The sequence below is a fragment of the Haliotis rufescens genome, unplaced genomic scaffold (genome assembly GCF_023055435.1).
Source record: "Haliotis rufescens isolate VD_foot unplaced genomic scaffold, xgHalRufe1.0.p SCAF_25, whole genome shotgun sequence".
NCBI classification, from domain to species: domain Eukaryota; kingdom Metazoa; phylum Mollusca; class Gastropoda; order Lepetellida; family Haliotidae; genus Haliotis; species Haliotis rufescens.
In genome coordinates, this window is record NW_025963946.1 from 3,538,950 (window position 1) to 3,563,854 (window position 24,905).

General features: G+C 40.2%; 2 protein-coding genes across 2 annotated transcripts; one reads left to right on the forward strand and one right to left on the reverse strand.

The window, feature by feature from the left end:
* Positions 1-988: 988 nt before the first annotated feature.
* LOC124124669 (serpin B6-like) lies at positions 989-8,972 on the forward strand. Its single transcript, XM_048402255.1, has 3 exons — positions 989-1,143; positions 6,389-7,690; positions 8,409-8,972. The coding sequence occupies exons 1-3, from the start codon at positions 1,092-1,094 to the stop codon at positions 8,531-8,533; spliced, it is 1,479 nt and encodes a 492-aa protein (XP_048258212.1). The 5' UTR covers positions 989-1,091; the 3' UTR covers positions 8,534-8,972.
* A 4,862-nt stretch (positions 8,973-13,834) lies between these two features.
* Positions 13,835-18,434, reverse strand: LOC124122935. The gene is made up of 5 exons (XM_048402182.1): positions 18,284-18,434; positions 16,632-16,715; positions 15,416-15,529; positions 14,489-14,700; positions 13,835-14,058 (listed from the first exon to the last, which is right to left on the reverse strand). The coding sequence occupies exons 1-5, from the start codon at positions 18,432-18,434 to the stop codon at positions 14,029-14,031; spliced, it is 591 nt and encodes a 196-aa protein (XP_048258139.1). The 3' UTR covers positions 13,835-14,028.
* Between the last annotated feature and the right edge of the window lie 6,471 nt (positions 18,435-24,905).

Here is a 24,905-nt window from a genome sequence, read left to right on the forward strand (position 1 = left end):
GTCCTCGTCCTCGTCCTCGTCCTTTTATTGATCATCACTGGGCATGATATATTACCGCATCAGTTGGGTTTCTTTTCAGGATCAATATAACCGTATTATTTACCAGCAGATGGTTAAATGGACAATCCCTGGTTCAATAGAACAGTTTATAACATTAGTTGTTACATGTTTCTAATTGCAATGTAAAATATGCACCAATGAATGATACATTACAGATTATTATTTTTAGCACTATTGTGCCAAATACATAACGACCAGGACATTGTTGGAGCACTCGATGTTTCTATTGTTCTGAGGGAACGACCATTCGACATTGGGCCTTTTTTCAAATATTATTCACTGGAGATGGTGGACTTTGTTTAAATTAGAAAAAAATTCACATATGACAAAATACTTTTTGTTAGATAACGATCAAGGCCTCATTTCTTCAGCATCCCGAACAAGGCACATTTCCTGCGTCGTGACCGTTGTGATGTTTTAAGTCGGTTAAAATGTCAGTCCCTGTTCATCAGAGCAGTCAAAATAAATGCGACAAAATCCCCTTTCTCGAAAGCAGAGTCCTTTGGATGAATCCGACTATATCACAAGCATTGGGGGGGGGGGGGGGGGGGGGGGGGGGGGGGGGGGGGGGGGGGGGGGGGCGGTCGGGTAGCCTTGTGGTTAAAGCGTTTGCTCGTCACGCCGAAGACCCGGGTTCGAATCCCGACATGGGTACAATGTGTGAAGCCCATTTATGGTGTCCCCCGCCGTGATATTGCTTGAATATTGCTAAAAGCGGAGTAAAACCATACTCACTCACTCACTAGCATTGGTTTTAAATCAGCATCATTGATTACAATATCAATCGCTGGTCTGAAAGGGCTTCATTTACTTACAGGCCGCTGTCATATATTTGGAATACTGTGATCCGAATATAGCTGTGTGTGCCTCAAACAACAAGCAAAAACCAAACCCCGTTCGAAACAAGCAAGTGACAAACTCATTGTACCAGTTACATTCGCCCAAACACTGCAGTGGAGCAGGGGAACATAGGAGCATCCCTTCAAGTGACAGTGCCACTCCTCCGTGCAAGAAACAACATACACGACAGAATGGCGTCTGGTTCCATGTTCATCATATGCTCTTGTGCCCTGCTGATAGCTGGTAAGATACCTTTATTGAAAGCGTATACTATGTTATATGTGTAGGATGAAACATTTCCAAGTACTATTGATGAGTTGTTATATGTGTAGGATGTAACATTTCCAAGTACTTTTGATGAGTTGTTATATGTGTAGGATGGAACATTCCCAAGTACTATTGATGAGTTGTTATATGTACAGGATGAAACATTTCCAAGTACTTTTGATGAGTTGTTATATGTGTAGGATAAAACATTTCCAAGTACTATTGATGAGTTGATATATGTGTAGGATGAAACATTTCCAAGTACTATTGATGAGTTGTTATATGTATAGAATGGAACATTTCCAAGTACTTTTGATGAGTTGTTATATGTGTAGGATGAAACATTCCCAAGTACTATTGATGAGTTGTTATATGTGTAGGATGAAACATTTCCAAGTACTATTGATGAGTTGTTATATGTGTAGGATGAAACATTTCCAAGTACTATTGATGAGTTGTTATATGTCCAGGATGAAACATTTCCAAGTACTATTGATGAGTTGTTATATGTGTAGGATGAAACATTTCCAAGTACTATTGATGAGTTGTTATATGTACAGGATGAAACATTTCCATGTACTATTGATGAGTTGTTATATGTGTAGGATGAAACATTTCCAAGTACTATTGATGAGTTGTTATATGTACAGGATGAAACATTTCCAAGTACTATTGATGAGATTTTATATGTGTAGGATGAAACATTTCCAAGTACTATTGATGAGTTGTTACATGTGTAGGATTGAACATTTCCAAGTACTACTGATGAGTTGTTATATGTGTAGGATGAAACATTCCCAAGTACTTTTGATGAGTTGTTATATGTGTAGGATGAAACATTTCCAAGTACTATTGATGAGTTGTTATATGTGTAGGATGGAACATTTCCAAGTACTATTGATGAGTTGTTATATGTACAGGATGGAACATTTCCAAGTACTATTGATGAGTTGTTATTTGTGTAGGATGAAACATTTCCAAGTACTATTGATGAGTTGTTATATGTATAGAATGGAACATTTCCAAGTACTACTGATGAGATGTTATATATGTAGGATGAAACATTCCCAAGTACTATTGATGAGTTCTTATATGTGTAGGATGAAACATTCCCTAGTACTATTGATGAGTTGTTATATGTACAGGATGAAACATTTCCAAGTACTATTGATGAGTTGTTATATGTGTAGGATGAAACATTTCCAAGTACTATTGATGAGTTGTTATATGTACAGGATGAAACATTTCCAAGTACTATTGATGAGTTGTTATATGTACAGGATGAAACATTTCCAAGTACTATTGATGAGTTGTTATATGTGTAGGATGTAACATTTCCAAGTACTTTTGATGAGTTGTTATATGTGTAGGATGAAACATTCCCAAGTACTATTGATGAGTTGTTACATGTACAGGATGAAACATTTCCAAGTACTATTGATGAGTTGTTATATGTGTAGGATGAAACATTTCCAAGTAATATTGATGAGTTGTTATATGTACAGGATGAAACATTTCCAAGTACTATTGATGAGTTGTTATATGTGTAGGATGAAACATTCCCAAGTACTATTGATGAGTTGTTATATGTGTAGGATGTAACATTTCCAAGTACTTTTGATGAGTTGTTATATGTGTAGGATGGAACATTCCCAAGTACTATTGATGAGTTGTTATATGTACAGGATGAAACATTTCCAAGTACTTTTGATGAGTTGTTATATGTGTAGGATAAAACATTTCCAAGTACTATTGATGAGTTGTTATATGTGTAGGATGGAACATTTCCAAGTACTATTGATGAGTTGTTATATGTGTAGGATGAAACATTTCCAAGTACTATTGATGAGTTGTTATATGTATAGAATGGAACATTTCCAAGTACTACTGATGAGATGTTATATGTGTAGGATGAAACATTCCCAAGTACTATTGATGAGTTCTTATATGTGTAGGATGAAACATTCCCAAGTACTATTGATGAGTTGTTATATGTACAGGATGAAACATTTCCATGTACTATTGATGAGTTGTTATATGTGTAGGATGAAACATTTCCAAGTACTATTGATGAGTTGTTATATGTGTAGGATGTAACATTTCCAAGTACTATTGATGAGTTGTTATATGTGTAGGATGAAACATTTCCAAGTACTATTGATGAGTTGTTATATGTACAGGATGAAACATTTCCAAGTACTATTGATGAGTTGTTATATGTGTAGGATGAAACATTTCCGAATACTATTGATGAGTTGTTATATGTGTAGGATGAAACATTTCTAAGTACTATTGATGAGTTGTTATATGTGTAGGATGGAGCATTTCCAAGTACTATTGATGAGTTGTTATATGTAGAGGATGGAACATTTCCAAGTACTATTGATGAGTTTTTATATGTGTAGGATGAAACATTTCCAAGTACTATTGATGAGTTGTTACATGTGTAGGATTGAACATTTCCAAGTACTACTGATGAGTTGTTATATGTGTAGGATGGAACATTCCCAAGTACTATTGATGAGTTGTTATATGTGTAGGATGAAACATTTCCAAGTACTATTGATGAGTTGTTATATGTGTAGGATGGAACATTTCCAAGTACTATTGATGAGTTGTTATATGTACAGGATGGAACATTTCCAAGTGCTATTGATGAGTTGTTATATGTGTAGGATGAAACATTTCCAAGTACTATTGATGAGTTGTTATATGTTGGATGGAACATTTCCAAGTACTATATATTGATGAGTTGTTATATGTGTAGGATGAAACATTCCCATGTACTATATATTGATGAATTGTTATATGTGTAGGATGGAACATTTCCAAGTACTATATATTGATGAGTTGTTATATGTGTAGGATGAAACATTCCAAGTACTATATATTGATGAGTTGTTATATGTGCAGGATGAAACATTTCCAAGTACTATATATTGATGAGTTGTTATATGTGTAGGATGAAACATTTCCAAGTACTATTGATGAGTTGTTATATGTGTAGGATGAAACATTGCCAAGTACTATTGATGAGTTGTTATATGTGTAGGATGAAACATTTCCAAGTACTATATATTAATGAGTTGTTCTATGTGTAGGATGAAACATTTCCAAGTACTATATATTGATGAGTTGTTATAGGTGTAGGATGAAACATTTCCAAGTACTATATATTGATGAGTTGTTATAGGTGTAGGATGAAACATTTCCAAGTACTACTGATGAGTTGTTATATGTGTAGGATGAAACATTTCCAAGTACTATTGATGAGTTCTTATATGTAGAGGATGGAACATTTCCAAGTACTATTTATGAGTTCTTATATGTGTAGGATGAAAATTTCCAAGTACTATTGATGAGTTGTTATATGTGTAGGATGGAACGTTTCCAAGTACTATATATTGATGAGTTGTTATATGTGTAGGATGAAACATTTCCAAGTACTATTGATGAGTTGTTATATGTGTAGGATGAAACATTGCCAAGTACTATATATTGATGAGTTGTTATATGTGTAGGATGAAACATTTCCAAGTACTATATATTAATGAGTTGTTCTATGTGTAGGATGAAACATTTCCAAGTACTATATATTGATGAGTTGTTATAGGTGTAGGATGAAACATTTCCAAGTACTATATATTGATGAGTTGTTATAGGTGTAGGATGAAACATTTCCAAGTACTACTGATGAGTTGTTATATGTGTAGGATGAAACATTTCCAAGTACTATTGATGAGTTCTTATATGTAGAGGATGGAACATTTCCAAGTACTATTTATGAGTTCTTATATGTGTAGGATGAAAATTTCCAAGTACTATTGATGAGTTGTTATATGTGTAGGATGGAACGTTTCCAAGTACTATATATTGATGAGTTGTTATATGTGTAGGATGAAACATTTCCAAGTACTATTGATGAGTTGTTATATGTGTAGGATGAAACATCCCCAAGTACTATATATTGATGAGTTGTTATATGTGTAGGATGAAACATTTCCAAGTACTATATATTAATGAGTTGTTCTATGTGTAGGATGAAACATTTCCAAGTACTATATATTGATGAGTTGTTATAGGTGTAGGATGAAAGATTTCCAAGTACTATATATTGATGAGTTGTTATAGGTGTAGGATGAAACATTTCCAAGTACTACTGATGAGTTGTTATATGTGTAGGATGAAACATTTCCAAGTACTATTGATTAGTTGTTATATGTGTAGGATAAAACGTTCCCAAGTACTATTGATGAGTTGTTATAGGTGTAGGATGAAACATTCCCCAGTACTATTGATGAGTTGTTATATGTGTAGGATAAAACGTTCCCAAGTACTATTGATGAGTTGTTATAGGTGTAGGATGAAACGTTCCCAAGTACTATTTATGAGAGTTAGAACCATCATCCGAGGGCCGTCAGCCCCGACGTATATCCCGAGGATCGGTTTTTTTAATCGCATGCAACCTTTAGAGGAAGTGTTTTGTTTTACTTATAAACTGAAATGAAATCTTAAGCAACAATTGCATCTTTCAAACACTCTTTCCATGAACCTTAGGACACGGACGTAAAATATCACTTGCTGGCAAATGTGTACTTGAAAACGAGATTCTTCAAACATATTGGGCCCGTGAAGATCCTGGGTAGAATAAGTCTTCAGCAACCCATGCTTGCCGTAAAAAGTGACTATGCTTGTCGTTAGAGGCAACTAACGGGATCGGGTGGTCAGACTCGCTGACAAATCAATCATATTGTGGTTAATCAGGATATGGTTCGATAACTAGACTACAGATACACGGGTTGTTGGGAGCCATGGAAATTGTGCACAACGTCTATGAGGGATTATCTATCTTGAAAACAAGCAATATTCTCTCAGGCGAGTGAGTGAGTGAGTATGATTTCACGCCCCTTTTAGCAATATTCCAGCAATATCACGCCGGGGGACACCATATATGGTTTTCACACATTGTACCCATGTCGGGAATCGAACCCGGGCCTCCGGCGTGACGAGCGAACGTTTTAACCACTAGGTTACCCGACCGCTCCTCTCTCAGGCGAAAGAAACTTTGCAGCGATGTACATTGTCGTAGATAAGTATTCATTAGAAATTAATTAATTCGACTTGATTGTGATTTTGTACACTATTAACATATAATGTAGATATTGTCGGGATAATGTTTGTTCACTTGACTGAAATATTTTACCAAATATATATATTACAGTGGTGTATGCTACACTTGAGGCCAATGGCAACCCCGACAGCGAGGCGGCTAAGGAGATTATTAGAGAGAAACGAGGGCTAAGAGGGAACCGTCACCATCGCCACAGGGGACACAGAGGAGGTGAGGATGACGAAGGCGGAGATGGAGATGACAACGTTCAGAATGGTAGGGGAAGACGTCCCGGGCGCAGGGGCAGGCCTGGACGAGGTCGTCGACCTGATGGGAGACCTGGAAGGAGAGGTCAACGTCGTAGGGTAGGAAGTGCTACAGATTTATCGGACATGCCTCAAAGAGCACAGCGATTCATCACAGCGTTGGTTGGTGCGCAGAACAGTTTCACAGTCAACCTCCACAGGGAAATAGGCCAACCTGTTACAGAGGTTGTGTACTCTCCGTTTAGCATCCATCAAGCGTTGACCATGACCTACATGGGGGCTAATGGTGATACTGCATATGAAATGAAGAGAACACTCTCTTTACAGGGACTAGGACGACGTACAGCTCGGGCAGCGAAGAAACTGAACAAAGTCATCAGACACTCTGGCAATGCTACGCTAAAGACGGCGAATGGTATATATGTGAAAGCAGGATTGAACATTGTAGATGATTTCTCAGATAGACTGGATGTATTCTACCAAGCTAATATCTCCTTGTTTGACTGGGAACACCCAGATGGCCCAGAAGGTCCCATTAATGAATGGGTCTCTGCACAGACGAACAATCTCATCCCAGACCTACTGGCCCCTGACACCATCACAGATTTGACAGCTCTGATTCTTGTCAACGCAATCTACTTCAAGGCAACGTGGAAGACACCCTTTACACCACACCTCACAACTCAGCAGATGTTCAGAAAGTCACGTACTGAGCAGGTGCCCGTTCAGATGATGCAAGTAGAAGGGATGTTCAAGGTAGGTACTGTCCCTGGTCAGGCTGCGAGAATATTAGAGTTACCATACGAAGATGACCGCTTCAGTATGCTCGTGTTGCTTCCTGATGACGTCGACAATCTACCCACATTGGAGAACAGTCTGTCGACAGATATTCTCACCAGCAGGCTGGACACAGTCGTAGCCTCAACCATAAAGGTATTTCTTCCCAGATTCAAACTGGAAACATCAGTGTCGGTAAAAGAATCTTTACAAAACATGGGGATGACCAAGCCATTCATGGAAGGGACAGCAGACTTCACCGGCATCGTCAGCACTGGCCAACTTTACATCTCTGATGTCATTCACAAAGCTGTTGTTGACGTCAACGAAATAGGCAGTGAGGCGGCAGGAGCCACGGCAGTTATTATTAGTAAGTATTTAATGAAATAAGAGCGACAAACCCACGTGTAAATGGTCACACAAATTTAAAAGCAGAGTCCATTTTACGACTCTGTTTAAAATATAAGTATGTGCTGATTATATAATTTAGTTGCCTTTGCATTTGTTTATGATGATACCATCGGTCGAACGAACTCTTGGCATCATTACTATCGAAGAGTGTTTCAAAATGACCTTAATTCGGTGAAAATCATCCCAGCTTATCCTGATGTTTCTTAATCTTGTGAACTGTATAATAGGCTTCAGCATAGCTTTACCCTGTTTCCACCTCATTCAGATTGTACGGTCCCAGTACGTCAGTGCTTTACGAGGCATTGTTGTAATGCAATATTCACAATTTAACTCTTGTCCAGGTTTAACTATATTCCCACACCATCATTTTTGGACGTTCGGCTTGAAACTATATGTATGTTCACTACTCAATTGGTGAAGGCGTCACAAATGGCACTAAACACAACTATGATACCCGTATCTAGAACAATGGAAAAATAATGGGTAAATACTTTCTTTTGCTCAAATGTTCAGTGTATGGTGTATGGTGTATGGTGTATGGTGTATGGTGTATGGATTTTGTTGGAGACAGAATATATTTCATGAACTGTCTTAAGACATGCTTTTCATTTCAGTGACATGTCGTGCCGAAAGCATCAGTTAGAAAGTCTACCATTTGTTTTTATTATGTACTCTAGATTTCGATTCCGTCAGTCTCCATCCACCACCCGAGATTCGCTGTGATCATCCGTTCCTGTTCATCATCAGAGACAACGTCTCCAAAGCCAACCTCTTCATCGGCAAGTTCTCCGGTGGAGCTTAGGCATGCAATATTCAATGTCTCCTGAACTGATGTTGAACGACTCATTAGACAGGCCTATCAAAGAAACCAGCAGAGAGCTATCAGACTCTGGAATGTGTACACACACATGAAAACATTAACATTTTCAACGGTACCAAAACAGTAAATAATTCCATTAAAAAGGTACCGGGTTTTAATCATGATGTTTTTTTTTATTGAGATTGTGTCTTGTGTGTAATTTAAGTAGACACTTCTATTTGATGGGTGTACATATTCCACAGTTTGGTTTCTCCCTGCTGTTTTCTTTGGCAGACCTCTTCGAATCACACTTCAACTGGGGAAGTACAGACAGTCCAATTCGAAGATGTGTCGTACATCAGACTACCTATTGAAAGTTACATTTTTTGTTTTACTTGAACTCTTGAGGTTACAAATTAAAAATATCTGAATATATACTCTTCAAAAAAAGAAACGCAAAGCCAGATGTGTGTGAGGTAGGACAACACATTTGTACGAGGAACCGTACAAGGTATTGAGCCAAAATGTTGTGGAGAGAACACTTGGTGATTGTAGTCATCTCTGTAATCGGTGCATAGGAAAAGTCCAAGGTGAAGGCCAGCTACCATCAATAACGCGTAATTCCCCTGCCTGCAAGCAGCCTATGATGTGGTTTCTTTGCACTTCTGTTAATCTCGGGATGTTGTTTGAACCGCCACTGTTCGATTGACGCAGAAGCCAGGCAATCACAAACCCTGCACTTTAATCCCTTTCATAATGCCGATGCACGTGCAGTACGTGTAGCTCCATGGCCCTTTTGTTGATGCACTGGGTGCGTTTTTCCGAATCGTACGTGTTTCCCGACTAACGATCAATTTGATCCGGGAAATTTGCCACTGATACTATAACACATTAAACTGCTTCATTTCGCACCTCTTGGTCAGCTAATTTGGCTTTTATGGCCAACAATATCCGTATTGCGTTTCTCTTTTTAAGAGTATATATGTTCTTGAAGTTGTGCCTTATATGTATGTATCCCAATTTAGTAGATCGATGGCCACGTTCTCAATCACTGGGAACAATGGTCCAGACTCGATTATTTATAGTTGGATTATTGCTAAGTGTGGCGTCAAACAACAAACAAATATTACACGTCCACCTCAAAATTGACGCAAGCTTCGCTGAAACGATCTCCTGGACAGCGATAGGCCCTTGCTGGAACAAACTAGACGTACCTGACGGTTATGTGGAGAGCAAAACTGGGCATATCACTGGGTGTTGTGCTCTCTTCAGATGTTGCCTACAGTTCTTCGTCTAAATCGCCTGAAGCCAGCAATTGCCTGTGCTGTTAATGTGGTAGTTTTGTATTGCTTCCGCAGATGAACCAACCGAATATGCTTGTCTTGTTCATGATGAGGTGGTGTCACATGTGGACGAAAGGTCCGTGGCAAGTCATGAGTGTTGCTGAAAATAACGTATTGTGTCACATTATATTTTACATAAAGGGGATACTGTCATATAGAGGTGAGGTGAAACTTGGTTTAACGTCGCGTTCAAGTTTATTGCACTTGCGACGTGCATGCACGTGTGTGTGTGTGGCTCCTTGTACTTCATAATTCCATACCTCTGTGAATATTGAACCATGCCTCAGTGAACAATAAAATAATTATACACGATATGACGGGTATCCATTCATTTCGTCCATATCGTTTTTTAGACAGCAAGGGGACACATATGCAAATGTAGACTAAAGACCCGTGAAATTCCGGAGTAAATCGGTCTTCAGCAACCCATGCTTGCCGTAAAGGGAAACTTTGCTTGTCGTAAGAGGCGACTAACGGATCGGGTGGTCAGGCTTGCTGACTTGGTTGATGCATGTTATTGTATCACAATTGCGCACGTGGGTGCCGTGAAGATCCGGGAAAGAATAGGTCTTCAGCAACCCAAGCTTGCCGTAAAGGGCAACTATCCTTGTCGTAAGAGGCGACTAACGGATCGGGTGATCAGGCTTGCTGACTTGGTTGATGCATGTCATTGTATCCCAATTGCGCACGTTGGTGCCTTGAAGATCCGGGATAGAATAGGTCTTCAGCAACCCATGCTTGCCGTAAAAGGCGACTATGCTTGTCGTAAAGGGCGACTAACGGATCGGGTGGTCAGGCTCGTTGACTTTGTTGATGCATGTCATCGTATCCCAAATGAGTGGATCGATGCTCATGATGTTAGTAACTGGATTGTCTGGTCGAGACACGACTATATACAGACCCCCGTCAAATAGCTGGAATATTGCTGAATGCGGCGTTAAACACCAAACAATCAATCAAAACATGTATCTTAAACCTACGGGTAACATGTGATGTAGTCCCATACTGCATTGTCTCGAGGAGACATTTTGGGACATCTCTATTAAACGGCAACACGAAAGGACGTCATAAACCGAAAACACGGTCTCAAATGTTATACTGTCTGTGCCAATTTTGTTGTTGTTAAATATAACGTTGTATTCATGAACGAACTGTATGTATCAACTTGGTCTCGCCGTCACTTTATGGCTGAAATAATGCCAATGCGACGTTAAATTTAACCCACTCACTTACTGTTGTGTAGAGGTAGAGCGTCCGCCCAGATAGCAGAACGTCCGGGGTTCGATACCCAGCCGCGTCATACCAATTGACGTTGAAAGATGGTACTTGTTGTTACTCGCCTGGCGCTCGGAATTATTGGGCTCAAAAAAGGCCTGGTCAGCACGGAGTCAGTATACTGTGTAAATGTGCAATAACCTTGGCGCAAGGTTAAACCCCATTTCAAACACCGATTTGGGGGGGATGCCGTTTTGGTTTAATTTACTACTCGTGTGACTCCACCGTATCACGGCTTTGGTGTATGAGGTGTGTCGGGCTGTAGTTTTAGGATTGTGACAACATGCTCGGTTATTTGGTCAGTTGCGTGTTTCAAAAGATAAAATCTATTCTAAGTAATTTGTACATATATACATATAATTGCAGTTTACCGTAACAGTGGGGATATTGGATTGAGTGAATTAAGAACATTGGATAAGAATGGAGAGAATGAGAGAGGAAGAGAAAGAAGAAGAAGAAGAAGAAGAAGAAGAAGAAGAAGAAGAAATCTAAGTATGCAGCTACCTCCAGACATTCCTTGACAACCATTAAATGTTAAAAACTAAAACGTGTGAAGCCCATTTCTGGTGTTCCGGGCCGTGATATTGCTGGAATATTGCTGACAGCGGCGTAAAACCATACTCACCCACTCACTCACTCCTTGACAACCATTAAATGTTACAATCTAAAACTACCATTAAACGAAAGAGTGAAAAGGAATCATGAATATATTTGAACTGATGCTTGCTCATGTAAATTTATCTGTTAAGCCCATGCCTACTGCATTAAAAACTTGTGTTTTCAGAGCGATTGAGCAATTTGGTGTCCACCAACACAAGATAAGAGCCACGAGTGAGTGTGTGAGTGGGTATGGTTTTACACCTCCTTTTGCAATATTCCATCAATATCAAGACTGTCACGCCCGGGCCTTCGGCGGGAGGAGCGAATTCTTTAACCAATTTGATACCCAACTTACAGTTAAGAAACAAGTAACAGAAATAATACGTTTAAACATTAGGTTTGTCTTCCTTTGCACTCAATTGCATTGATATTTTAAATATCTCAAGATATACAGAAGCAGAATTTGTTACGTCACTGTAGCACATCTCGAAATGAAGTCAACAGTTAAAAATGTCTATAAAAACATCCACTTCTCCTCAGGGGCTGACAATTTGATATTGGGCAATGGAAACGGCCTGAGATTTTGTAATCAAAACTTCGAGTCTAAATATAAATAGTTTTAAGAACACCTTGCAGCAATGTCATCATTTTTACAGACAAGTTCTTTATATTTCAGCAGTCTGAGGCATAACTGTTTTTTCTCAAGCATTTTCTGGAATAATAGTTTTTGGTCAGATAGAATGTCTTAGTATTGGCAGCATACATACGGAGAAAAAATAAACTGTTATGGACCAAGCAATACCATTTCAACCAAATGCAGTAATGTATTAAATTAATGTAATATGTCATATTGTAAAACACTCAAACACACTGCTCAATTCACACAAGGTTTCAACTATATATGAGCCTAATACTCCTTACTAATGTGTTGACCTTCCATAGTTAGGTGCTTTTCTAAAACTAAAACTTCTATGTCCTCAGTTACATGTCCTTAGTTACATATGTCCTTAGTTATTGTCCACGGCAATGAAGTTGTACGCGCCATCGTGATGCCTAGAAGAAAAGAAAATGTGCCATTTCCTATTATGTATCACATGCCATTTCATTGCGGTTGAGACCGCATCCGTGGTCTAGTGGTAGAGCGTCCGCCCGGAGAGCGGAAGGTCCGGGGTTCGATCCCCGACCGCGTCATACCACGTTTAAGACGTTCAAAGATGGTACCTGTCTGGCGCTCGGCATTAAGAGGCTAAAACAAGGACGGCTCGGAGTCAGTATACTGTGTCTGAGTTGGGTATTCATGTTAAACTGCGGCATGGTATCTCAGTGAGCTAGCACTATAAATCGGCATCAGTCCGGACTAGTACAAGCAGCCACACAAACACACACACTTACATGCACGTCGCTATATAAGTGCAATAATCTTGGACGCGACGTTAAACCCCTTTTCACCTCACCTCACCTCATTGCGGTTGATTAAATATGTTTCTTAAAAATGTGTTCACAAGATAAACTAAATAGAATTTATATCAAATGTCACTATTCTAAATATCACCAAAGAACAGAACATGAATGTTGCGAGGCACATGGACATTCATGTGGGAACAAGATGTTAAATTTTAGTTTCAATTACAAGGTAAAGTTTGAGTTGAAAATGTTTGAGGACGATGGACGACGGAAAATGAGACAAAGGCACTTTCAGTAAGGTCACCAAGAACTGCGTTCAGAGAAATTGAATAGAAAATATGTTGACTATTAACAGTTCTTGCTAATTTCTTACTTGATACGGCTGATGAAACAATAACATCCACTGGTCACACAACCTAATCATTCGTTTCCTTGAATAATGGAATAACAGGACACAGGACCTCAATAGACTTTTTATTACATCAGATTTTGTGACACTTTCTTGAATGTCGCCACAGCTATGTAGTTAACCCTGAAAGGAAACAAGTTTGGATGATATGTATTTCTGATATCACATCAATATACATTTGCAGGACAGCTTTGCGTGTGGCCTCATTTACATGATTCAAATGTTTGTACAAAGAACAATATAAGTGACGGGTTGTTTACAATTCCTACCTTTGGAGAGTTTTCCACGAACCTCAACTTCGCAGACTGTGAGAATTTCTTTGTTTGGTGGTATGTACTGCAACAACACAAATCGACCCGTTGTCGAAGGTTTGCAGGTCAGAACATCAGGTCTTGATAATTGTCCTTTCTTTTGTGCACATGTCATCGGCTGAGAACTTTTGTTCTCCATGGGGTTTTCTTTAGAAACTAGGATTTCCAGGTCACGGAATCTGGAAGCTGATATAAAAACACAATGTTATATCATTATCAATATCAGGAACTAATACATAAAGGTCAAAACAAGATCAGGGGCGGTCGGGTACCCTTGTGGTTAACGCGTTCACTCGTCACGCCGAAGACCCGGGTTCGATTCCCGACATGGGTACAATGTGTGAAGGCCATTTCTGGTGTCCCCCGCCGTGATATTGCTTGAATATTGCTAAAGGTGACGTGAAACCATACTCACTCACTCACTCACTGAAAACAAGATCAAAGTTGATTATTGCACGAAAAGAAACGAAACGTGTGTTGCAGGCGACTACTAATTGATAATTAATAGGCTTTCGAATAATAGCAGTTCTGGTGGAAATATTGAAAATCAGATTTAAACCACTTGATTTATTCTGCATGTAACGTTGATAAATAGATGTTTATTTCAAGAACATACCGTAACCGTCCGTCCGTCTGTAAAGGGTGACGTTATAGATATCATAGATATCCTGCAAGTCAACCATCCACCAAGGTCTCGAGCGGAGGTAAAACATTGATCTCTTATGCGTATGCCGTGCTTGTCACCATCAACCACATGGTTAGGATTGGAATACTGGTCCAAGTCTCTGCTTCCGTATGCTGGTTTCCTCAAAGCCAGATTGCTAACGTCTTGCTGACAAAATAATCATGAATAAATAATTAGAATGGAGTTTTCGAAAATGCCAATGCTGAGGCATGACATCTTACAAAAACAAAGCTAACATGCAAGTTGTTTTAGTTTGAACGAGTGGGTTTTGCTTCACGTTGCTGTCGACATTATTCAGTGTTACATTGGGTATCAGTTTGACTTGGGTTGTACGTGATGCATGGTATATGCCTGCGACAATTACATCAGTGGTGAAACCCATGATCAGCCATACGTTGCCGATAAACCGGGAACACAATCAAGCCGAGTATGGAATCCAACCTAATGGTCTGCGGTGCGCCTATAATCGCAGACCCGTGAAGATCCGGGATAGAATATGTCTTCAGCAACCAATGCTTGCTGTAAAAGGCGACTTTGCTTGTCGTAAGAGGCGACTAACGGGATTGGGTGGTCAGGCTCGCTGACTTGGTTGAAGCATGTCATCGATCCCAATTGTGTGGATCGTGCTCATGATATTAATTACTGGACTGTCTGGTTCAGACTCGATTATATACAGACCGCCGTCATATAGCTGGAACCAACCAACCAACCTAAATTCACAAGGTAACTGCCTCCCCTGATATCTACACCCCCTCCCCACCCACACACCCCGCACTTACACACAACCCCAAACACACACTCAAAGATACAAGAAATGTTTTCGTGCAGAGCAATCAGCTTCAGCAAACGAAATTTTACCTATTTTCAGAGCCTTCATGGCTCTGTCAACCTTAGAGGAGATGTCTTGAAGTTTTGTCTCGGTTTCTTTCTGTTGCAACCCAAAGGACGTCAGCTCTGACTTCATCTCTGAGACTGAAGGGGAATATATGCTATGAGTTTTGTGCACCACGTTTTAATGTGAAACATAATGATGGTTCTGCCCTGCTATGTTCAGTAAAGTTATTACGTATTTTAGAATTAAGCCTGTCAAAACAATACGCCATAGCATTGAGTCGTTGACAACTGAACATTTTTTTTGACATAGGGCCCAAACATTTGTAGATATAAACTTTAATGCATATACAGTTGACATATTCCAGAATGAAAGATGGGACATGTTTCTACACATAAAGAACAGAGAAGAATGTAAACAGCATTTAGAAGAAAAAAACACATGCATATTGTTATTTTTAAAAATAAATGTCATTTATTCTTTTTGCAGAACTTATGGAGATATGAAAAATCTCATCTTTCTTTTGACATGAAATATATCAACACGAGTTGATAAAAAATTGTAATCGATTGGTGTTGATAAATTTCATATCAAAAGAAACATGTCAGATCATCCACAAATCATTCTTCAAACTTTTTAATTTGTAAACTAAAACAACCAGTGTGCAGCTAAACAACTTCAGGTGCAGAGAGATCAGTGATGTCATTTAATTGTGACAAAATGGTAGCTTACGTCACAACAGTCTCAAAACAGTGTGATGTAATTTCATTGTAGCAATATCAACGTTTTGGGGACATTGAGTTCGAAAGTTGTTGGTTGTTGGTTTGTTGTTTAACGCCGCACTCAGCAATATTCCAGCTATATGACGGCGGTCTGTAAATAATCGAGCCTGGACAAGACAATCCAGTGATTGATATCATTAGCATCGATCCACGCAATTGGGATCGATGACATGCATCAACCAAGTCAGCGAGCCTGACCACCCGATCCCGTTAGTCGCCTTTTACGACAAGCATAGTCGCCTTTTACGGCAACCATGGGTTGCTGAAGACATATTCTACCCCGGATCTTCACGGGTCGAGTTCGAAAGTGGACGGATTACACTCCTAAACACATTTCACAGTTACAAAAATAGGCGAAGTAAGAAACATTGGCATAATATGGTCGACAAAAAAAGGACGACTGAATAGGTATTTTGTGATCTGTAGTTCAGTTATAAGATTGCGTGATCAACATCCGTACCTGCTTTTCCTCCACCATTTCCTTCCATGTGATGTATTTTCTCCATGAGCTTGTCGACTGTTTTTTGTACCGCCTCCACTTTACCTCACATAGCAATGATATAAAAACAACTGTTAATATGATCTGCATTGAACAGCCAAAAAGTGTAAAAGTGACACAAACACTGAATCAACGTTAGTTTAATCTTTGTGGTTCAAAACATTAAACAAATTCAGGATTAACATTTATCCATTTTTCTGTGCATCTCACTGAATGATACATGAGGGGACCAGAGAATTGTAAATGGCAAGGAAACATTAAGTTCTGAGAAATGATTCCTGTAAAAGCAAAACAAAATGTAAAAAAATGTAATAGGGACAGGGTGGCTAATTCGTCTAAGATGCCGGATTAACTTGATTTGTTTGTTTGTTTGTTCTTTAACGCCGCTGTCAGCAATATTACAGCTCTATGACGCCGGTCTGTAAATAATCAAGGAAATAATCAGACAATCCAGTGATTGATATCATGAGCATTGATCCACTCAATCGGGATACGATGACATGTATCAACCAAGTCAGCGAGCCTAACCATCCGATCCCCTTAGTCGCCTCTTACGACAAGCATAGTCGCCTTTTATGGCAAGCATGGGTTGCCGATGACCTTTTCTATCCCGGATCTTCACGGGTCGATTGACTTATGAAGAGATATGGCATTTAAGGAACCTATTGTCATAAATTCCAGGATTTGACCTGATCATCATCCTTTGATTGTCAGTACTATACCATTGCTCGTGGATATTACAAAAAACGAAATATTTAAGCATTCCTAGTATAATAATGGCAATGTTTTCATATTGCTGACATATTTTACTGTTCAAAGTGGCGTCAACCACAAGTAATTCATCTGCTCCGACTTCGAATTCGAATACACGTGGCTCGGCCACGTTATGCATACAGACAAAAACGCAATGTGATGTGAATAGATATATCAACGTCTTGAATGGCTGGTATTGCATTCTAAATTAAGGGCATAAACATAATAATCTAAACCTTGATATTTGACATTGGTCACTGAAATCGAACATTCCGCCTACTATAAATATTAAAATGAACTGATGCAACACTACCAATCACTGTCGGGATGACAAATGAGCCAGCCTGTTTTAATCACTGAATCGCAATCAGATAGTTTTTCTGTATGTTCGTTATCACGGTTTTCCAGGTCGATGTAAACGGGTTCCAACGTTATTTACGTGTATTGAAAACAAATCGAATATATATTTTGGACACTTATTTGGTCCAGTGAATGATTTGACACCCAAGAAACTTCAGGTGAACCCTCAGCGAACGTCAACCGCCACATCTAAGTGAATGATGTGTGGGTTCAGGAGCCAATAAGATGCCAGGTTTATGAAACGATTTAGCTCCAATTCTTTACCACCGCGATTCGGAAATGTCGTTAAAGAGATAAGGTTCACACTGAACATAACTATTCCTTCGATCATGGTACTCTTTTTTGGGTGTAGGTGCCATGGAGCTCACAAATGTGTACAATATAACCACAACAACATAATGTCGCGGACTTTAGCTTCGTTTTTGAGAAATATAATATGCTATTCTGGTCTTGTCTTCGTTGCGAGAATTTGGAAGCCTCGACGCTGATTACGTGTGTACCTTCCTCTCCCTTGGTACCGGATTTAATACTTTGCATCTGCTCAAGGAGCTCGTCAAACTTCTCATCAGTTTCTTCTTGTCGGGATTTCACAGAAGCAAGGTCTGACTTGACCTCGGAAACTGGAAACACAGATTCCGTGCAGCTTGTCATGTTATCCATAACCGGACATATTATTCAATGCTAAATTGAACAGATGTGTTACCCGATAGTTGAAATGTCGGCAACCAAGTCAGCGAGCCTGACCGCCCGATCCAGTTAGTCGCCTCTTAGACAAGCATAGTCGGCCTACTAAGGACACTTAATATGGTAAGGTGTTATTGCAACAAATGGGGCTCAGACGTTAGCCTAGAGAGGTCATGCATTGTTTTTAAATATGTTGGATACCTAGAGAGGTTATGCATTGTTTTTAAATATGGCGGAAAAGGTGGTGGGTGGTTTGTTGATTAACGCCGCACTCAGCAATATTCCAGCTATATGACGGCGGTCTGTAAATAATCGAGTATGGACCAGACAATCCAGTGATTAATATCATGAACATCAATCCACGCAATTGGGATTGATGACATGCATCAACCAAGTCAGCGAGTCTGACCATCCGATCCCGTTAGTCGCCTTTTACGACAAGCATAGTCACCTTTTACGGCAAGCATTGGTTTGTTTAAGACCTATTCTACCCCGGAATCTTCACTGGTCCCTTAGAAAAGGTACAGACAAATGGAATTATAATGGTTAATATATGAAAGTAGTATTTCACTATACAATATTGAAAAATTGCCTTGATATTCAGATGATGGCCACAAGCGTGCCAGCACACAAAGGGGCACATAAAGTACGTGATCTGAACTACCAGTTGCGTCAGTGGCTGAGTGGGTTAGATCGCTGACTTTGTGTGCAGGCAATTTTTGGATATATGTGATGCAACGGGACACACAGGTTAAAGTGGAGCTCGTCTTTAATGAACTAATTCTTAAACAACAACTAATTCTTAAATGAAACTTCTACAGAGGAATTAGTTTAATATTTATTGCTCTACAGGAGCTGTGGGGTGTTGTGCCACAAAAAAAAAGCCAAAATTAGGTAATATATATTTAAAATTGCAGATTACTCAGATCATACATGTATAGACGAGTAACAACGTTTGGTGTCATTGCCTTACAATTCTGAAATGTTTCAATAAGCATTCTCGGTCAATGGGATGGGTCCGATATGCATCCACTGTCTTCACATGTTCACGTGACTGACACATAACACAACACAACACAACTTTTCGATATTCGGAACACTTGTTTAGCGAGTGAGTCGCTTCAGCAAAATCTTACCCATAAAGCTCCAAGACAAATATATTTTAAAAAATATGTTAATTCGTTTTGAGATGAGTACAAGCAGCTACACACAGAGAAACACGACATGGTAACGCTATAAAACCGGCATTAGTCCAGTGTAGTACAAGCAGCTACACACACAGAAACACGACATGGTAACGCTATAAACCGGCATTAGTCCAGTGTAGTACAAGCAGCTACACACACAGAAACACGACATGGTAACGCTATAAAACCGGCATTATATTAGTCCAGTGTAGTACAAGCAGCTACACACACAGAAACACGACTTGGTAACGCTATAAACCGGCATTAGTCCTGTGTAGTACAAGTAGCTACACACACAGAAACACGACATGGTAACGCTATAAAACCGGCATTAGTCCAGTGAAGTACCAGTAGCTACACACACAGAAACACGACTTGGTAACGCTATAAAACCGGCATTAGTCCAGTGTAGTACAAGCAGCTACACACACAGAAACACGACATGGTAACGCTATAAAACCGGCATAAGTCCAGTGAAGTACAAGTAGCTACACACACAGAAACACGACATGCTAACGCTATAAAAGCGGCATTAGCCCTGTGTAGTACAAGTAGCTACACACACAGAAACACGACATGGTAACGCTATAAAACCGGCATTAGTCCAGTCTAGTACAAGTAGCTACACACAGAAGCACGACATGGTAACGCTATAAAACCGGCATTAGTCAAGTGTAGTACCTGTAGCTACACACACAGAAACACGACATGGTAACGCTATAAAACCGGCATTAGTCCAGTCTAGTACAAGTAGTTACACACAGAAACACGACATGGTAACGCTATAAAACCGGCATTACCCCTGTGTAGTACAAGTAGCTAAACACACAGAAACACGACATGGTAACGCTATAAAACCGGCATTAGTCCAGTCTAGTACAAGCAGCTACACACAGAAGCACGACATGGTAACGCTATAAAACCGGCATTAGCCCTGTGAAGTACCAGTAGCTACACACATTGAAACACGACATGGTAACGCTATAAAACTGGCATTAGTCAAGTGAAGTACAATTAGCTACACACAGAAACACGACATGATAACGCTATAAAACCGGCATTAGTCCAGTGTAGTACCAGTAGCTACACACACAAAAACACGACATGGTAACGCTATAATACCGGCATTAGTCCAGTGAAGTACAAGTAGCTACACACAGAGAAACACGACATGGTAACGCTATAAAACCGGCATTAGTCCAGTGTAGTACAAGTAGCTACACACACAGAAACACGACATGGTAACGCTATAAAACCGGCATTAGTCCAGTGAAGTACAAGCAGCTACACACAGAAACACGACATGGTAACGCTATAAAACCGGCATTAGTCCAGTGTAGTACAAGCAGTTACACACACAGAAACACGACATGGTAACGCTATAAAACCCGCATAAGTCAAGTGTAGTACAAGCAGCTACACACAGAGAAACACGACATGGTAACGCTATAAAACCGGCATTAGTCCAGTGTAGTACAAGCAGCTACACACATAGAAACACGACTTGGTAACGCTATAAACCGGCATTAGTCCAGTGTAGTACAAGCAGCTACACACACAGAAACACGACATGGTAACGCTATAAAACCGGCATTATATTAGTCCAGTGTAGTACAAGCAGCTACACACACAGAAACACGACTTGGTAACGCTATAAAACCGGCATTAGTCCAGTGTAGTACAAGTAGTTACACACAGAAGCACGACATGGTAACGCTATAAAACCGGCATTAGCCCTGTGAAGTACCAGTAGCTACACACATTGAAACACGACATGGTAACGCTATAAAACCGGCATTAGTCAAGTGAAGTACAATTAGCTACACACAGAAACACGACATGATAACGCTATAAAACCGGCATTAGTCCAGTGTAGTACCAGTAGCTACACACACAAAAACACGACATGGTAACGCTATAATACCGGCATTAGTCCAGTGAAGTACAAGTAGCTACACACAGAGAAACACGACATGGTAACGCTATTAAACCGGCATTAGTCCAGTGTAGTACAAGTAGCTACACACACAGAAACACGACATGGTAACGCTATAAAACCGGCATTAGTCCAGTGTAGTACAAGCAGTTACACACACAGAAACACGACATGGTAACGCTATAAAACCCGCATAAGTCCAGTGTAGTACAAGCAGCTACACACAGAGAAACACGACATGGTAACGCTATAAAACCGGCATTAGTCCAGTGTAGTACAAGCAGCTACACACATAGAAACACGACTTGGTAACGCTATAAACCGGCATTAGTCCAGTGTAGTACAAGCAGCTACACACACAGAAACACGACATGGTAACGCTATAAAACCGGCATTATATTAGTCCAGTGTAGTACAAGCAGCTACACACACAGAAACACGACTTGGTAACGCTATAAAACCGGCATTAGTCCTGTGTAGTACAAGTAGCTACACACACAGAAACACGACATGGTAACGCTATAAAACCGGCATTAGTCCAGTGAAGTACCAGTACCTACACACACAGAAACACGACTTGGTAACGCTATAAAACCGGCATTAGTCCAGTGTAGTACAAGCAGCTACACACACAGAAACACGACATGGTAACGCTATAAAACCGGCATAAGTCCAGTGAAGTACAAGTAGCTACACACACAGAAACACGACATGCTAACGCTATAAAAGCGGCATTAGCCCTGTGTAGTACAAGTAGCTACACACACAGAAACACGACATGGTAACGCTATAAAACCGGCATTAGTCCAGTCTAGTACAAGTAGTTACACACAGAAGCACGACATGGTAACGCTATAAAACCGGCATTAGCCCTGTGTAGTACCTGTAGCTACACACACAGAAACACGACATGGTAACGCTATAAAACCGGCATTAGTCCAGTCTAGTACAAGTAGTTACACACAGAAACACGACATGGTAACGCTATAAAACCGGCATTAGCCCTGTGTAGTACAAGTAGCTAAACACACAGAAACACGACTTGGTAACGCTATAAAACCGGCATTAGTCCAGTCTAGTACAAGTAGCTACACACAGAAGCACGACATGGTAACGCTATAAAACCGGCATTAGCCCTGTGAAGTACCAGTAGCTACACACATTGAAACACGACATGGTAACGCTATAAAACCGGCATTAGTCAAGTGAAGTACAATTAGCTACACACAGAAACACGACATGATAACGCTATAAAACCGGCATTAGTCCAGTGTAGTACAAGTAGCTACACACACAAAAACACGACATGGTAACGCTATAATACCGGCATTAGTCCAGTGAAGTACAAGTAGCTACACACAGAGAAACACGACATGGTAACGCTATAAAACCGGCATTAGTCCAGTGTAGTACAAGTAGCTACACACACAGAAACACGACATGGTAACGCTATAAAACCGGCATTAGTCCAGTGAAGTACAAGTAGCTACACACACAGAAACACGACATGGTAACGCTATAAAACCGGCATTAGTCCAGTGAAGTACAAGTAGCTACACACACAGAAACACGACATGGTAACGCTATAAAACCGGCATTAGTCCAGTGAAGTACAAGTAGCTACACACACAGAAACACGACATGGTAACGCTATAAAACCGGCATTAGTCCAGTGAAGTACAAGTAGCTACACACACAGAAACACGACATGGTAACGCTATAAAACCGGCATTAGTCCAGTGAAGTACAAGTAGCTACACACACAGAAACACGACATGGTAACGCTATAATACCGGCATTAGTCCTGTGTTGTACCAGTAGCTACACACACAGAAACACGACATGGTGACGCTATAATACCGGCATTAGTCCAGTGTAGTACCAGTAGCTACACACACAGAAACACGACATGGTAACGCTATAATACCGGCATTAGTCCTGTGTAGTACCAGTAGCGACACACACAGAAACACGACATGGTAACGCTATAATACCGGCATTAGTCCTGTGTTGTACCAGTAGCTACACACACAAAAACACGACATGGTAACGCTATAAAACCGGCATTAGTCCAGTGAAGTACAAGTAGCTACACACAGAAACACGACATGGTAACGCTATAAAACCGGTATTAGTCCAGTGAAGTACAAGTAGCTACACACACAGAAACACGACATGGTAACGCTATAAAACCGGCATTAGTCCTGTGTAGTACAAGTAGCTACACACACAGAAACACGACATGGTAACGCTATAATACCGGCATTAGTCCTGTGTAGTACAAGTAGCTACACACAGAAGCACGACATGGTAACGCTATAAAACCGGCATTAGTCCTGTGAAGTACAAGTAGCTACACACAGAAACACGACATGGTAACGCTATAAAACCGGCATTAGTCCAGTGTAGTACAAGTAGCTACACACACAGAAACACGACATGGTAACGCTATAAAACCGGCATTAGTCCAGTGAAGTACAAGTAGCTACACACAAAGAAACACGACTTGGTAACGCTATAAAACCGGCATTAGTCCAGTGAAGTACAAGTAGCTACACACACAGAAACACGACATGGTAACGCTATAATACCGGCATTAGTCCAGTGTAGTACCAGTAGCTACACACACAGAAACACGACATGATAACGCTATAAAACCGGCATTAGTCCAGTGAAGTACAAGTAGCTACACACACAGAAACACGACATGGTAACGCTATAATACCGGCATTAGTCCTGTGTAGTACAATTAGCTACACACAGAGAAACACGACATGGTAACGCTATAAAACCGGCATTAGTCCAGTGAAGTACAAGTAGCTACACACACAGAAACACGACATGGTAACGCTATAATACCGGCATTAGTCCTGTGTAGTACAATTAGCTACACACAGAGAAACACGACATGGTAACGCTATAAAACCGGCATAAGTCCAGTGTAGTACAAGTAGCTACACACACAGAGAAACGCGACATGGTAACGCTATAAAACCGGCTTTAGTGCAGTGTAGTACAAGCACCTACACACACAGAAACGTGACATTGTAACGCTATAAAACCGGTATTAGTCCGAAGTAGTACAAGCAGGTGTTTGTTTCGCTGCTTGTACTAGTCCGGACTGATGCCGATATATAGTGCTAGCTCACTGATATACCATGCCGCTGTTTAACATGAATACCCCACTCAGACACAGTATACTGACGTGTCGACCAGTCCTTCTTTTGGCCCCTTAATGCCGAGCGCCAGACAGGGTAACAACAAGTACTTTTTTTTTTACGTCTTTTGGTATGACGCGGCCAGGGATCGAACCCC